General features: G+C 39.8%; 2 protein-coding genes across 3 annotated transcripts in view; one reads left to right on the forward strand and one right to left on the reverse strand.

Annotated features, from left to right (window-relative positions):
• MYO9A (myosin IXA) overlaps positions 1 to 1,892 on the reverse strand; it is a 331,403-nt gene extending 329,511 nt beyond the window's left edge. The window contains exon 1 of the mRNA XM_008571047.1: positions 1,750 to 1,892. The gene's annotated coding sequence lies outside the window, so the exon portion shown is untranslated. The remainder of the gene's footprint in view (positions 1 to 1,749) is intronic.
• Positions 1,893 to 2,440: 548 nt separating this feature from the next.
• On the forward strand, positions 2,441 to 17,004 carry SENP8 (SUMO/sentrin specific peptidase family member 8). Of its 2 annotated transcripts, none has more exons than XM_008571048.1 (2): positions 2,441 to 2,526; positions 16,016 to 17,004. In XM_008571048.1, exon 2 carries the CDS (start codon positions 16,052 to 16,054, stop codon positions 16,688 to 16,690), a length of 639 nt encoding a protein of 212 aa, XP_008569270.1. In that variant the 5' UTR covers positions 2,441 to 2,526; positions 16,016 to 16,051; the 3' UTR covers positions 16,691 to 17,004. The 2 variants fall into 2 exon arrangements, with proteins under 2 accessions (XP_008569270.1, XP_008569271.1); XM_008571049.1 differs by lacking the exon at positions 2,441 to 2,526 and adding an exon at positions 14,593 to 14,613.
• The last annotated feature ends 729 nt before the right edge of the window (positions 17,005 to 17,733 follow it).

Genomic DNA, 17,733 nt, shown 5'->3' on the forward strand with positions numbered 1-17,733 from the left:
AGGAAGGATACACAGTTGTATATGCTGGAAATATCAGAGGAAGGATACACAGAAGTTGGAAATAGTAGTTGCCTCTAAAGAGGGAAAATGGGTGGCTGAAGGATAAAGGAGGAAGAGAAACTTTTTACTATATTACTCTTCTGAACCTTTTGACTTTTATACTATGTCTAGTTACTACCTACAACTTTTATATGATTTTATCCCTCCTCTGTTCCACACACACACACACACACACACACACACACACAACAAAATAAAAAATTTTGAAGTACTGACTACAAAGAACTCTTTATACTTCATCCCTATACCAGCGTTAAAATTATGCACTGATCATCTGATGTAACGTTACATTTTCTTCTTGAAGCTCGAGTTCAACAAATATTTTATTCAGTACTTTACTACTATCGAGAAGACTGTTGGTAAAGAAATTAGTGAACACTGCATGATTTTTGTACTGTTCCTTGGAGAAGAAAGCAGCACCAAGTGGCAGACATTTATTATTAAACTGACATTAGAGGGGGGCTGGTCCGTTAGCTCAGTTGGTTAGAGCACAGCCTTATAACGCCAAGGTCACGGGTTTGGATCTCCCTACAGGCCAGCCGCCCCTTCCCACCAAAAAAAACTGATATTAAAACCTTCAAGGACTAAGGAAAGCTAACAAATCTTTTTCTACCAAATTCAAAGACAGCGAGTCCAAAAAAACGAAAAGTCCCCTAGTATCCTTAAAAAACAGTGCAAAGCATCTGTAGAAATCAACAAGGAGATGAAGTAAATGATACTACATGATGACATAGTTACAGTCATTAGTGTAATGTGACAATCCTTATAGAGGCACCTAAAAGATCAGATCTGGAATACTCCACACGTTCTACAGAAGCGAGAACATAAGGAGCAGGCTGTGTGACCTTACAATGGCACAACACACCCTGCCCTGTGCTTCCATCCTCTTCCCTCTCCCTCCTTTAGCCGCCAGCCCAAACCCTCCAAACAAGGGTCTCAGTCGGTCTCCTCACGGCCCACTGGCGGGAATACACTGGGCTAAGCAAACATTGCCTCAGATTTCATGGCAAAGCCCTTTCAACTAAAGTAAGAATCACAACTGGGGAGAAAGACAACAAAGTCGGCTTGAGGAGAGGTCTGTGAGAGAGGCTACAGTAGGGGTTGGGAGAGAGGCCGAAGTCTGTGATGGTGATTAGAGGGGCTGAAACCACATCTACTAGGAGGTAAGAACATCATGACATAGACTCTCTGAAAGCCGCGATGGGCAGGGGAAGAGCTAGTCGGCGTGGCAGTGAGCGGGCTGGCAGGGGGGTCTAAGTGCGGAGGACAACGACGGATCTGTCTAGGAGCTGGGGGTCGCAATGGGTTTAGGAGGCGGTCGTGACTGTACCTCGGCAACTGTGATCGGGTCAGCTCATGAGAGGATGTAACTGAGTATGGAGGCTCCATTAGAAGTCCTAAGAGAATGTGAGGGGGTTCTAATGGGGTCTGCCGGGGGTGGAGGGGGGGTCTGTGACAGAAACGCCAGGGATGCTGGAGGACTGGTACGGTATTTGGCCAATGGAAGATAAGAGGGGTGGGGTCTATTGGGGATCCGGGGCCGTGATCAGGTCTTTAGGAGGCTCCAGGGCTGACGCGCTCGCGGGGCGTCTCCGCTGGGGCGGGGCGGCCCTGCGGGAGCCAAAGAACAAGACTGAGACGTGGGCCGGGCTGGGCAGCAGGGCCGCTGGGCGCTTGGGCGGGTCTTACCTCGGGATCCGCCGCGGTGGCCACCGCAGCCCCCTCCTCTTCGGCGGAAGCCGCTTCCCACACTCGGCCCTAGGCTCAGGCCGAAGGAGGCAGCAGAGGCTGAGGCCACCGAGGGTCCGACGGTCCGACGGTTCCGAGAGGGTGGGCCCTGCAGCCTCAGGGTCCGAGCGAGCAGCCGCCGAGCATCCCCCGCCCTGTCAGGGAGACTCCGCCCGGCCTGGGCCGGCACATCCCCCGCCGCACTCCGCCCAGAGAGCACGCGTTGGACAGCCGCCTCGACCGCTGTTGTCTCTTCTGCCGGTGCCGCGATTGCCTCCGCCGCAGCCTCTCACGGTGCTAGCCGGACTCAGCAGTCACCGCCAACCGCCTCCAAGTCCCTCAGCCGCTTAGGCCCGCGCGCCCCCGACCCCGCGCACGAGGCCCCGCCCCGCGCGACTCCTCGGCTGCAGGCGAGCAGGCGCGCGCGCACTTACCTCCCACGCCCCCTACTGCCAGCCCCGGGCCGGCCCCGCCCGGCCCCGCCCCCGCACGTGACGCAGCCAGAGTGCAGAATGCGCTTGCGCGGACACCCCCAACTTCCTCCGCCCTGGGCTTCCCCGCCCAAATTTTTCTTCCTCACCTTACGGCAGAGCTGGAAACAGCCTTAGATTCTCCCTCTGTTAGAGAGAAATGTCGCACGGTTGGGGAAGAAAATTCTGGGTTTGCGACCGTAGCTTTTGCTTTACAGCCAATACTGAGTTTCCTGAAGGCTGGTTGGGGTGGTGAGGCCCGAGGCAGGTAAGAAGCCGCCTCCCCACGTCGATTTGTCTCAGTTTGTCCTGGCAGTGGATCGCTTTGCCGCCCACTCACACTCTGGCGTATCCGCGCCCCCTCCCCATTCTGGCGCTGTTTTCTCGGGCCCCCCCCCATAGCCCCCGCCCCTTTCCAGACGCGCACGCCCCCCTCCACCGCTTGTCTCCGCCCCCGACCTCCGTTTCCGAGCCTTACTTTCCATTCATTCCTGTCTTTTCACTGAGTGGTTTCCATGCCTAAGGTGGCAGGAAGTCAGAGGCGAATGAAATAGTCACAGCTTTTTGAAGTGCTCTTTTATATAGGAAACGGTGAGAGAATCCGCAGTGGTAGCGCCGTAAAATTATAATAGAAAAAAAATACAGAATGGTCTCTGAGAAGCATAGGGGCCCCTGATTGTGTAGGAGGACGTAAGAAAACCCTTTCCAAGGTGATCTTTGGGTCACTCTTAAAGGACTTGTGTTTAAACGACTAATAAGCAGTAGCTGGCCAAAGAAATGGAAGAAGAGGTAGAAGCAGAGAGAATGATGGGGGGCAAAATCATATGACAGTATTGGTCTGGAAGAGTAAAAAGTTAGAGGAGTAGAATATACCTGTTGGAAACCATACTGGTGTAGACCTTTTAAAGCATCACTTTAAAAGCATCGTTACAAACAGCGAGAGAAATGAGGAACAAGAATGTGGGCCGCAAGAATGGTTTCTTTAAAAATGGGAGACTCCTAGGCATAAAGGTATACCATGGAACCAAGAGGTAGACAGTTCAAGGGTGAGGGAGGCTGATTTATAGGATCAAGAGCATTAGTGGAACTCACTTGTGTGCACATCAGAATCAGCTAGGAAGCTTCTTTTCCTTTTTAAAACCAATGCTGTTTTCCCACCCTGGACCAATTAAATAAACTGGGTTAGGGCCAGTCATCATTGTTTTTATTAAACCTCCCTAGGTGACTCTAATGATAAGGGTTGAGACCCACTAAACTAGAGAGAAGAAAAAGATGGGAAGTAGGGAAGGGCAGAAAGTTGAGGGAGTTGTCTCTGAAACATTAAGATGGGGATCTTTGGTAAGAGGGGGAGTTGGGACTGGAATGAGAAGCTTGAGTGATGGTAGTTTTGAATAACTGCTCTGGGAAATGGGAGGAACCACTCTTGCTTTTCCTTTCAACACAGTTCCATCCCTCAATCTTTATCAGGACCACCTCAATTACTGCTCTTTCTTCTTCATTTCCCTTCCATACAGGATTTATCAGCTGCGTCTCTAGCCTTAGAGCTCAAGGGTCATCCCTGTTTCTGTCCTCAAAAAGACCAGAGTTAAGTCAATTTATGAGATACAAAGATTAATGTTCCCTCCTCTAGAGATTACTACACACAGTGCCTTGGCAATTTGGAATCTGTCTTCTATTATTCATTTCATTAATCGTTTAAGTTAGGAACAAGCTATAAAGAAGTCTGAAATACAGGGAGACTTCAGAAAGTTCACGGAAAAATGGAACTGAAAGATAAAAATAAAAAATATAAACTTTATTTCTTAATGTAAGCTCTGTCAAGTTCGAGACACTTTTGTAAGCAATGATACCAGCCATTTAGTCCGTCCCTAAAGAACCAAGGGTCCTGGGAATATAACCATGTCAATGCAGTCTTTTCTACATTATTAACTGAAGAAAATGAGTGCCCTTTAAACATTTTTGAGATTAGGAAACAAAAATAAGTCAGAAGGAGCCAAATCAGGACTGTAAGGTGGACGCCTAATGATCTCCCATAGAAACTCTCCCAAAATTGCCCTTGTTTGATGAGAGGAATTAGCAGGAGCATGGTCATGGTGGGCAAGCATTCTGTGGTGAAGCTTTCCCATGCATTTTTCTGCTAAAGCTTTGGCTAACTTTCTCAAAACACTCTCATGATAAAAATCATTATGTTGTCATTCTTTGGCCCTCCAGAAAGTCAGCAAGCAAAATGCTTTGAGCATCCCAAAAAACCATTGCCATGACCTTTGCTCTTGACTGGTTTGCTTTTGCTTTGTCTGGACCACTTACACCTCTTGGTAGCCACGGCTTTGTTTGTGCTTTGTCTTCAGGATTATACTGGTAAAGTCATGCTTCACCTCCTGTTAACAACTATTTGAAGAAATGCTTTAGGATCTTGATCCCACTTGTTTAAATTTTCCGTTGAGAGCTCTGCTCTTGTCTGCAGCTGATGCGGATCTGATAGTTTTGGCACCTATGGAGTGGAAAGTTTGCTCAACTGTAGTTTTTCAGTCAGAATTGTATAAGCTGAACCAGTTGAGATGTCTATGGTATTGGCTTTTGTTTCTGCTATTAATCTTCGGTCCTCTTCAATTAGGGCATGAACAAGATTAATTTTTTCTTCACAAATTGATGTGGTTGTCTGCTGCTGAGGGCTTTAACTTCAACATTATCTCGTCTCTTGTTAAAGCAAGTTATCCATTTGTAAACTACTCATTTCTTTGGGGCATTGTCTCCATCAACTTTTCATAAAGCATCAATGGTTTCACCATTCTTTTGCCCAAGCTTCACCATAAATTTGATATTTGTTCTTGCTTCAATTTTAGCAGAATTCATGTTGCTCTGATAGGAGCACTTTTCTATCTAATATCTTATCCGCCTTAGTGCATCAAACTAGAGCCTGTTCAGACATATTATAAGTTAGTATGAATTTATTTTGGTGCAAAAAAATTTTGCAATTCATGAATAATTTTTTCATAATACACATTTTCCATGCACCTTTTGAAAACCTTTTGTACATCTCTGTTAGAATCACAAAATATCAGGGGAAGGGCCGGCCCATGGCTCACTCGGTAGAGTGCGGTGCTGATAACACCAAGGCCACGGGTTCGGATCCTATATAGGGATGGCCGGTTTGCTCACTGGCTGAGCGTGGTGCTGACAACACCAAGCCAAGGGTTGAGATCCCCTTACCGGTCATCTTTTAAAAATATATATATATATATCAGGGAAAACAGACCTTTAAACGAAGAATTCATTTGGTAGGCAGAGGAGTGCTGTATAAAGTAAAACCCAAGATAGTACATGGCTGCTGTTAACTAGGGTTAATTCAAAAACCTGTCTCCCTGCCTCCATCAGGGAAAACAGACCTTTAAACGAAGAATTCATTTGGTAGGCAGAGGAGTGCTGTATAAAGTAAAGCCCAAGATAGTACATGGCTGCTGTTAACTAGGGTTAATTCAAAAACCTGTCTCCCTGCCTCCAGATAAGAGTTACTGTTGTCTGGTATGGCTAGAGCATAGTATGGAGAGTAGGGGTGGAGCAGAGATGAAGATGATAAAGTGAATATGAACAGGTTATAAGGAGCCTTCAATTTCATGCTGAAGAGTTTAGATTATATACTGTAAGCAATTAATAAATATAGATAACAAATGTTCTTAACCTCTTTTACACCACGAAACTCTTTGGCAGTCTGGCCTATAGACTTGATCTCAGAAAAGGTTTTTAAATGTGTAAAGTAAATAAATAGAAATATAAAGGAAGCCAGTGTTTTTCAAAGTTTTTAAAATATTAAAACAAATGTGCGATGTAGTTATATATGTGCTTCGTTATGCATTAGATAACATCTGGCAGCAGGTCTCATGTAATTTCAAAGTTGCGATGAGTATGCATTGTATTTCAAGACACCCACAACAACTTTAATGTGATATGAAAATATCAGATTTTTATTAGTGACAAAGACATAGGGACTGCTAGTACTACTGTAGTTTATTGCCTACACTTACGGAAGAAAATGCTAAATTTCACCTACAGGTTATTGAAAATAAAGATGCAGTTTTTTCCCCATCCAAGTTCACAGAACCCTGAAATTCTAGCCACATCCTGGTCCCAGGTTTAAAAATATCTTACTGTAATGGTTTTAAGCAAGAGCATGACACAAATCTCTTTCAGAAAGCTATAGACCAGTGTTCACTTCCCAGCCTCTCTGTTGGGGTGGGGGTGGAGAGCTGGCTGTTTTCTTCTCCTCCTTTATCTCTGGGGCAACAACCATTACTAACCTAATGTTGCCTATTACCCAGAGCTTGCAGGAGGAATGAGCTTGTGGGTGTATACGTATGTAGGCGCAATACTAGGAAATCAAGAAAGATAGATTGGGGCTATTTTTGTGGAAATCATTGAATTGCCGGACTGTAATTTGTACTTAATTTGGTAGATAATGGAGAGATGTTAACATTTGTGGAGTAGAATAATGTGATTAGAGTTTAGTATGAAAAATTAATGTGGAATAGTGTGTAGGTTAGATTATGAAAAGGTAAGATAGAAATGAAGAGACTAGACCAATAAATGATTTTTTAAAAAAACTGAATCTTGAAGTGATCTCTAAAGAGTCTGTTAAGTTACTTTATTTCCCCAATATGCTGACCAGTCTAAAGAAACATAGATTGGAGTAAATTGCACACCTTTCAACATGGGTATACACCCCATTGTAAGGGTCAGTTAGCATTCTGTGTGATCAAGAGGCTAGCCTACTCTTTTGTATTATAAATAATATTTAGTGCTTCTGATAAATCAATGGCCTTACATATATAGGTTCACAGATGTTGCTAAGGCCTTCCTAGGTCATATTCCATCTATACCTGTGAATCCTACATTTCTGACTTGTTAAGGTCAAGATTCCTGTCCTTAGCAATCCTTTAATCCTCTTAGATGAGTAAAACACATTAGCAAACAAAAAGGAAAGTCCTCAACGCCCAGGTAACCCATCTCCTTTGAAACTGATCATTACCAGCCTTTATAAAAACTTACTACTTAAATCCCAGCTAGTACCCAAATTATGTGCTTTTTGAACATATTATTGAAAAAATTGAATTTGGGTTGCAAGCATTACTAACCCAAATGAGTAATGTGAAATTACTTCACTTCCAGAACCAGATTCTTTGAGAGGCCACCACTGATACCTTCTTCAGCATGACTAGCCTATATTGACTCTATGTCCATCAAACAATTGGAGGCCATTTGGGTGGTGATGTAGTTCAACAGAGACTGGAAAAACAAGTTTATGTAGAGCTTGAAGTTCATCTATCTGTCTTCTTTTTGTGAGGAAGGAGGAGCCAGTCTCTCTGAAAGCAGAAATAATACTTGAAACTTATGAGGCTTTTTAAGAATTTTTGTTACTTAGTAGTCAAAGAAATCCCAAAAGGTCACCTAGTCTGTCTCCCTGGACTAAGGCAGGACCAAATGGAATTTATGGCAATGAAGTTATCAGCAGCATCATCACACCAAATGGTTTTTCTACTTTGAGAGCTGAATTCCTCTATTTGTGAAATATTGATGTTAGAGGAATGTTGTTTAAATTTATAAACTATTTATAAAATTGAGAACATTTTCTATGTTTGTAACAATTTTGTGTTTTTAGGAGTTTTTCAAAATATATCTTCTGTATTTTGCTCAGGAAAAATATTTATTTATTAAAACTTCTCCAGTTTGTCAGGCACTGAAGATACAGGGAAGAGTAAAATCTAATCTTTGTGCTCAAAAGGGATTATATAAATCTTGATGGTAATTTTTTACATGACATATGCAAATCTCTGGATGGTTTAGGCTTAGCATTAAAAGAAAATGTTTAATTGGGGGAAATTGAAACAAACAAAAAAAAGCCTTGAACTTCCTTCCTGGAAATATTTCTGCTTATGTTGCCTCATGAAAACCACATTTGGTCTTCGATGTGATTCTTTTTGTGAAATGCAAATGGAATCATACATTAGAAGTTGGACATAATCTTTTAATTTTAGTAAACAAATTATTTTTAAGTCTTTGTGTTTGAAGGCTTGTGGAAAAGAGATTTAAACTATATCTTTTTCAGCAGACAGAAATAAGATTCGTAAGTTGAAGAAACAGACACATTTTAGGTTAGTATAACAGTTGGAGGAGGTACATATTTCTTTCCCCAAAAAGGAAACATGTTAAGCTGTATTAATTGGTTATGTGCTTGTTATAAAAAGAAAGAGGAAAAGAATAAAGCAGACAATATCAAAAGGTAAAAGGAAAAAAGCAAAAAGATATTCATTCTATTTCTTAAAGAAGACTATGTTTAAACTTTTGATAGATAACATTCTTGATATTTTTTGTATATTTTTATCATATTATACAAACTTTTATATAATACTTTTTACAGAATATCATGGACATTTTTCTACAGCTTTATATTTAATGCCTGAAAACTATTCCATTGTGTGGAAACCCTATTATTTAAATTTACCAGCCGACTTTTTTTGTTGTTGTTGTTGTTTTTAAAAGATGACCAGTAAGGGGATCTTAACCCTTGACTTGGTGTTGTCAGCACCACGCTCACCCAGTGAGCAAACCGGCCATCCCTATATGGGATCCGAACCCGTGGCCTTGGTGTTATCAGCACCGCACTCTCCCGAGTGAGCCACAGGCCGGCCCTGTTGTTGTTTTTTGACAGCTGGCCTTTATGGAGCCCCAAACTCTTGACCTTGGTGTTACAAGGTTGTGCTCCAACCAACTGCCTTAACCAGGCAGCCCCCAACCAGCCTACTTTTGAACTCCAGGTTGTTTCTAATTTTTCTGTTACAAGTGGTGACCATACATTTTAAATTTTTGCACACATCTTTAATGTTTCCCTTGAAATAAATTTCTAAAAGTATAATCCCTATGTACGTACATTTCTTAGGAATTAAAATGTAATGGCAAATTACCCTTCAAAAAGCTTGCATTTGCTTATATTTCTATTAAAATAAAAGTGCTCTTTTTCCCATTGTCTCTTATTATTAGTTTTCCTCATCTTTGCTAATTTCATAGGTGAAAAATGAAGTCTTGTTTTAACTTGCATTTCTTTGATTACTAGTAAGGTGTTGAGTATCTCTTTATGGGTTTATTGACCAATTGTATAAGTGTGTTAATTTTTGTTTGCTTATAATATTTTTGTTTCACTTTTTAACATTTAAACTTTTATTCCATCTAAAATATAATTGATATAAGGTATGAGGTAGAACTCTAACTTTTTTTAATCAAATGATTAACAAGTTGCCCCAATGCCATTTATTAAAAAATCCAGGGCCGGCCCCGTGGCTCACTCGGGAGAGTGCGGTGCTGGGAGCGCCAAGGCCTCAGGTTTGGATCGTATATAGGGATGGCCAGTGCACTCACTGGCTGAGCGTGGTGCAGGCGACACCGAACCAAGGGTTCCAGTCCCCTTGCCGGTCACAAAAAAATAAAAATCCAGCAAGCATATCACAAACTTCAGTGCGCAGACAATATGATGTTAATAGATATCTTACAAAAAAAAAAAATTCATGATCAAACAAGTTTGGGAAAAGATCATACCAAAATAAGTTAAATAAATTTTTTTATTGCCAAACTTTTTCTACCTCTAATATGCTTGTGTGCACCTATGAAATCCTGTGGAACTGAGCTGTATCCAATATACTAGCCACTAGCCAGCACATGTAGCTATTTAAATTTAAATTTTAATTAATTAAAATTAAAAAATACTCTTCCTCAGTCACACAGGGCACATTTCAAGTACTCAGTAGCCACATGTGGCTAGAGACTACTATACATAACATTGCAGATAAAGAACATTTCCATCATCACAGGAAGTCCTATGGGACAGCACTGCTTCAGTGGAACTCTCTAAAAACACTGGAATAACCCATAATTTCTTCCATTGTTTGTAATGGCTCTATCAGCATATTTAAATTTTCACATGTATGCATTAGTTTTTCTATTCCATTGATTTATCTACTTCTGTTCCAATACTACACAGATAGTTAGTTCTAAGTCAAGCTTCTGCACCTTTTTCCCTGCGAGCAGAAATAAAGAATTCTTGCATGGAGTAGGAAGTTAGACTACAAGTGATAGTAAAGGCCTTTACACTTTTAAACTCTGTACATGTAAACATTTCTCTGCAGAACTTGATTTATATTATGTTGAGATCCATACTCCATTATTCATTCATTTATTCTACAGTTACTTATTGAGTACCTGTCTGACAAGCACAGGCCCTGGGGTTAGAATGGTAAACAAGAGACAAGGCCCCTTGTTCTCTTATTTTCACAGAGCTTACATTCTTGTTCCGGAGAAGGAAAGAGAATATTAACCAACAAGCAAATAAATAAAAAAAAAAACTATCAAATAATCGTAAGTGCTATGCAAGGAATTGAAATTAGAGTGATAGTATGGAGAAGGAAAGAGAATATTAACCAACAAGCAAATAAATAAAAAAAAAACTATCAAATAATCGTAAGTGCTATGCAAGGAATTGAAATTAGAGTGATAGTAACTGGTGGCCTCTTTATTTTGGCTGGTCAGAGAAGTTCTCTGTGAATTAGCAGCATTTAAACTGAGATCTATCCAACAGAAGGAGCCAACCACTGGAAGGTACAGGAACAGCTAGTATGCCAGCTCTCAGGAGGGAAAAAGCATGATGTGTTTGAGGAATAAGAAGAAACTCGATGTGGCTGGGGCTTAGTGGGCAAGGGAGAGAGTAATAGGAAATGAGGTTGGAGAAGCTCGAACCATGTTATCATGTAGGGTTTTGTAAGTTAGGGTTGGGAATTTTCATTTATTTCTAAGTATTATAAGTGAGCTACTAGAGGGTTTTAAGCAGGAGAGGAACATGGCCTTACTTAAAATTTTAAAGTTATTCTGACAGCTGTTTGGAGAATTTACTGGAGGGTTCAGTAGTCAAAATAAGGAGACCTGTTAGGGCTAGGTCAAGCAAGAAATGATGACTGATTTGACTAAGGTGACAGTGAAGATAGAAAGCATTGGACAGAGGCAGACCATTTTAGCTGTAGAATTAACAGCATCTGTTATCGATTGGATGTGAGATATGAAGAAAATAGGAAACTCTGGGATGATGTACAGTACTATGTTCAATTTCCAATCTGATTATTACAGGCAAAATTGGCACACATCAGAGACCAGTAAATATATTTTGCCCAATTGAATAAACTTGCTTTAATGAATGTCTTAAACATATACATATTTAAGCTACTAAATCATAAGCTTGTGTTCATGCCTTTATTAATTATTAGGGAATACAGTTCTTAAGAATTAGTGGTTTATGTTACAGACATATCAGCTATGGACCATAATTACACTGTTACAATGAAGTATCCAAGCCAGCAGAGCAGAGTAAATAAAGCAGAAAAAATTGCCTGCCATGGATGCAGAAGTGCTATAGGAAATCTCATATTTTATTTTTAAGATTCATGCTGATCTTGCATTTTATGCTACAGTATGCCCATGTTTATATTAATAATTAAAATATTTCAAATTACTGATAAAAATATTTTAAGTCATCAATTAAATTGTTTAGCTTTTTTCCCTTAAAGTTGTTGAAATTGAGGCTCTAGGAAGATTACCTGTGATTAAACTGTTTTCATTTTCCTACCCTATTAATTATGGTATCGTTATCCTCCCATATACCCCAACTGAAACCCCCAGACCATTTCTTAATTCTTTTTCCCTCTTATCCATCCTCCTCTGATCACTTATTGAGTCTTATTGATTCTCTCTCTACAATATCTTTTCCACCTTGCTGCTTCATTCCTACTATCATTTCCCCTAATTTAGGTCATTACCTCCTACCTTTACTTTCAATAAAAATCTAATTGATTTCTGCTTTCAATTTCTCTTCTGACCTGTGAAGTCTATATATTATGGCTGAATTGTTAGTCTTCCTAAATCACTGACCTAGCCATTAATGGCTCCCCATTTCCTCCAGTATAAATCCCAAACTCCAGAATTCAGTCTGTCATCACTTTGCTTCTAATAATCCTCTTCCTCTAATCCTTGCCTATACTCCTACTATGCCTGCTTCATTCCAGCCACGCTTGACTACTGGATATTATTTCCACACTCAAAAGCACTTTCCTTGCCTCTCTGCCTTCTTAATGCCCTTCTCCATCTATCCAACTCCATCTGCCCCCCCACACACACACACACTGCCCTTCAAGAGTCCATTTTCATGCCACTTTCTCCTTCAAGCCTTTCCTGATCTGAACACTCCTTCCTTTTCACCCTCTTAGCCAGGAGTGATTGCTTCCTTTTCTCAATTCCCATATGTTTTATTTGTGCCTCTTAATGGTTTCTTATCTCATTGACTTATACATCTTTGTAGCTTCCACAACACCTAATATTAGGTACTCAGTAGGTGTTTATTGACTAGAAGAATTGTATACACAGTATGTGTTCATTATATCAGAATAAGCTTAAGCTCAGTGAGAATAGGAACCATGACTGTTTCAGTCTCATTCTGTATTTCTAGCCTCTAGCACATAGGAAATATTCAATAAACATTTGTTTAGAGAAATACAGCTATCAGTTATTGGGATATAAATTTCCTGGTGGCATAGTAGATATCTAGAAATACTTCATGTTGAATTTTTTTAAATCTTAGTTACATATGTTTACTTTATGTTGATAAACATCCTGTGATAAAGATCATGTATGAATGTTCTCACCTTACAAAAGGGAAATTGAGACTTACAGCAATTAAGTAATTATGATGACACAGCCAACAAGCAGCAGAACTGGGTCTGAAATTTAAGTCTTCAGTTGTGAAGTTTAGAGTTATTTTTCTTAGCCAAGGGTTGTTTGGCCAAAGAGTAGGTTAGTTCTATTTGAGAATTTGGGGGGTTATACTATTGCAGTCATGCTATATGGAATAGAATTATGGCCTTGACACCAAGATCATGGGTTCAGATCCCTGTACTGGCCAGCCTCAAAAAAAAAATTAATTAATTAATTAAGGCCTTGATTAACCTTAACCTTTTGTCTGTGTGCTGGATGTTTTAAAAATCAAACAGATGAAACACAAAAACTATTTCTGTAGAAAATTTTGGCCCTGCCTGTAAATACTCCCTCCAAGGTGAGATGACTATCTGTTCAAGCACTTTTCTCCTCTTAGGCTCCTTTTCCTAGCTGGTTTGGCTGTTAAGGTATGGGTCTGATTTCAGCTGGCAGCATAGAGGGTAGGTCTCCAGGCATTTGCCAAGTTCTACAATCTGGCACTTACCACACTACACGGTATTCATTGAAGGCATGGGGAGAGATTCTGTATCCAGGGAGCTGTGACACACATGCAGTCATTCCCCTTTATATTCCTATACTCTTAGATCAAGTCAGATCAAGTTAAGTACCTTGCCTTTTACTAGATTGCTGTTTGCCCATTTGCCATCAGGCTAGATATTAAGGGTCATTACTGGAAACAATCCTATCAAACCATTGCCACTATCATAAGGATATTGTGGGACACTATTCGTTATGATACACTGTGTCGTCTTTTATGAAAATTTCTTGAGAAAAACTATCTGATCTTAATACAAACAGTGCTTTTACCTCTCCTGAGAAACTGCTTTGTTTTTACCTTATGGGCATTGTGAATGTTTAACTTAACTCTCTCTGGTTAGCTTCCAAAAAGCTTCGAGCCAAATTTGTGGCCCACCTATAACAAATGTGCTCTATGCCTCATTAACTTCATTCCTTGCTCCAGTTTATGTCTCTGCTATAATTACTCTTTCTTCTTAAGAAAATCTTAATTCATACCATCTTATTTTATTATCATAAACAGCCATATATTGTTTCTGAAGCAGTTCAGATTATAATATACCATGTGTACATAAAACCATCTTGGATGCCTCTTAGTTACTTCATTTACTTCAGCTTTTTTTTTTTTTTTTCTTTTTGAGGGATATGTTTACTTTTATATAGGTTTTTGCAGAGTTTTGATTACATGAAAATGGTTATGACACAAAATTTTATTGTTTTAATAGTGTAACCAAGTGGTAAAATTGATGTCATAATCCCAGCCTTATCTTTTACAGCAATATGTATTTGTTTTCTTACAATATGCTTTGTTTTGTACTCTCAATCTGCATGTGACAATTTATTGCTCTGCAATTTTTAGAAATATTGTTGTGCTACCAGGTCAGTGCATAGCAGTTAACTTTGTTAACTCTGTTGAGTCTGTTAGGCTCAAACATTATGTCATCTTCTATACTCATCAGACTTCTTGTCTTTGTTAGGACCCTTCCTTGGATGATCATGAGCATATTAATCTCACCATACAACTTGTCTTGCTTCTGCTGTAAGTTAGTTATTCTGTTATTTGGACAAGATAATATGAATGGATATTTGTTTCTAAAACTGTTCAATAGGTTTGGAGCTTTATCCAAAATCTCTGATTATCTTACTAATAGCATCCAATTGATAACATAAATAATATTTGTGTAACTTTTAAAACTTTTAGTACCTTCAAGTGAAATTATTTGGCATACTCTATAACTCTCAGAAGTATGTAAGGCAGTATATGTCTTCTTTACAGATGACAGAAACAAAGACAAAATAATTTAAATAATTGCTCAAGATGATACCAGCAAATCAGTGGTAAAACTAGGGCTAGACCCAGGTCTCCTGATTCCTATGCCATACTACCTTTCAAAAGGTCAAAAGAATTTCTTTTTTTTTTTTTTTTCCTTTTTGTCTTTTTTCGTGACCGGCAATGGATCACAACCCTCAGTGTCGCTCCCGCACCGGACCAGGACCAGCAACGGGATCGCAACCCTCGGCACTGCGCCCGCACCTCGCTCAGCCAGTGAGCGGCCGGTCTGTATGTGGGATCCGAACCCTCGGCGGGAGCGCCGCCGTGCTCCCAAGCGGCGCACTGTAGCAGTGCGCCACCGGGCCAGCCCCAAAAGAATTTCTAACTTACATTATAAACATCACATAGTCTTTATCGCACCCCTTGAGTTTAAAGATAGGAAATGAGCAAAGACATTATCTTATATTCACAGCTAAGCAGAATCAGGAATGAAGTTCATTTGCTTTACTCATGATTTTCTGTTCTCAAAATTACAGTTCCTTTTAACTACAACTCTCATCACTGTCACTTTCCATTATGGAAGGAGGAAGCAATATTTTATCTTATCTCTTAAAAATTAATATTGAAATGAAAACTATTTCCCTTGGGAATTAGTAATTAGTAATTTTTTCTTCAGACTCTTTGAATTCATGTTTAATATAAAAATAATTTGCTGGATTGGACAGTTAGCTCAGTTGGTAGAGCATGGTGCTGACAACACCAAGGTCAAGGGTTCAGATCCCCATCAACAAACAGAAAAAAGAAAAAGAATTTGCTATTGTTATCATGCATATTTATTGAAGAGCCAAATATATGGTTAATGCTATGGTATTTGGTAAAACATAAGCTATAATTTTAACCAATCTCTACATTTAAAGAGGAAATTAAAAATTTATGCCTACTGTCTACATGGAAAATTTCCAGTTTTCATTCTAAGTAATTGTTCACATACAGCACATAAGCTAGAGTTTCTTGAGTATTTACTCTTAGCCAAGCATTGTTGCTAAGTACTTTACAATTATATTTAATCCTTATCACAATTCTGTAAGAATAGCTACAGTTTTACAGTCCCATTTCACAGCCACATATCATATACAACAGTAAATATTGTCTTCTGCCTCTCCTTCAGCTTCTGGAATTTCTGGGCAGCCCTGGTCAGTACAAGATGGACCCTGTAGTCTTGAGTTACATGGACAGTCTACTGCGGCAGTCAGATGTCTCATTATTGGATCCTCCAAGCTGGCTTAATGACCATATCATTGGGTTTGCCTTTGAGTACTTTGCCAACAGTCAGTTTCGTGACTGCTCTAACCACGTCTGCTTCATCAGCCCCGAAGTCACCCAGTTCATCAAATGCACTAGCAACCCAACAGAGATCGCCATGTTCCTCGAACCCCTGGACCTCCCCCACAAGTCAGTTGTATTCTTAGCTATCAATGATAACTCCAACCAGGCAGCTGGGGGAACCCACTGGAGTTTGTTGGTTTATCTCCAAGATAAAAATAGCTTTTTTCATTATGATTCCCATAGCAGGAGTAACTCAGTTCATGCAAGACAGGTAGCAGTGAAACTTGAGGCTTTCTTAGGCAGAAAAGGAGACAAACTAGTCTTTGTGGAAGAGAAAGCCCCTGCTCAACAAAACAGCTATGACTGTGGAATGTACGTGATATGTAACACTGAGGCCTTATGTCAGAACTTCTTTAGGCAACAGCCAGAATCACTACTGCAGCTACTCACTCCTACATACATCACAAAGAAGAGGGGAGAATGGAAAGATCTCATTGCCAAACTTGCTAAAAATTAGCTACTGAAGTATATTTGCAACTTTTGAAGTCTCCTCTTTCTGCCCTTCCCCGTTTATTGGATGGCTGCAATCTCAGTGCCTAAGGGAAGATGCCTGGTAGAAGAAAGCATATATTCTTACTTTTTCCCGAAAGAACGTTATCCCTGTATTATCCTAATAGAAAGTTTCACTTTAACCCTGACTTGAGAGCACTATGTTCTGTGAAAATGTCTTGAAGTTAAGCACCAAAACAAAACTAATTGAACTTAAAATTACTGCACACGAGATTCAAGACTTTTCTTATTGGTACAAAATTAATTCCCTTTTGGTCTCCCATATCCATGTTGGCTTTCATTACTGCACACGAGATTCAAGTAAGACTTTTCTTATTGGTACAAAATTAATTCCCTTTTGGTCTCCCATATCCATGTTGGCTTTTTCCAGAGGAAAAGCAGTGATTGGTAAAACAAATCAAGAATATATGAAATCTGCTGGTTAGAGGCACAGTGCTATAAGATGAAGGTAAAGGGTTCGGATCCCAGTACTCTCTAGCCACCAAAAAAAAAAGAATATATGAAATCTAGAGGAATGCAAGAAGAAAACTATAGAAGAACCAAAAACTTGTTGCACAGCCTACATAATTAAAGAGGTCAACTGCTGGAAGCATATCAAGGCCTAACTTTATTCAAGACCTAAATAATATGAGAATCAGCAGATATCTCTCTCATTCACTAGGCAAAGGCTTTCCTGTCTATCTGCACAACCTTTGCAGATATTTGATAAAGGTGATGTTAGCCCATCTTCCTTCATCTGATTCCGGGACTACTTCAAGAAAGGGGAAGTCTTGAGTAACTTCATTAAAATAAATGACTGTAGTGGACCTCTTAAGTTTGCTCAGTGAGTGGATCCTGAATAGGTTGACTTGCTACTCTGAATTGAAAACAGTTTTTCTTTGCCTTGTCTATTAGCCATGAACACACTTTCTCATTATATCCAAAGTTCTTGGGTTCCAAAACTTGTATCTGATAACTTCCCAAGGTTACCTGTTATTTAAGATAAATATT

Source organism: Galeopterus variegatus, unplaced genomic scaffold (assembly GCF_000696425.1).
Source record: "Galeopterus variegatus unplaced genomic scaffold, G_variegatus-3.0.2 Scaffold657, whole genome shotgun sequence".
Classification (NCBI taxonomy): Eukaryota; Metazoa; Chordata; class Mammalia; order Dermoptera; family Cynocephalidae; genus Galeopterus; species Galeopterus variegatus.

Coding starts and splice junctions, on each gene's coding strand:
- SENP8 (XM_008571048.1), top strand. CDS start 16,052: ATGGACCCTGTAGTCTTGAGTTACATGGACAGTCTACTGCGGCAGTCA.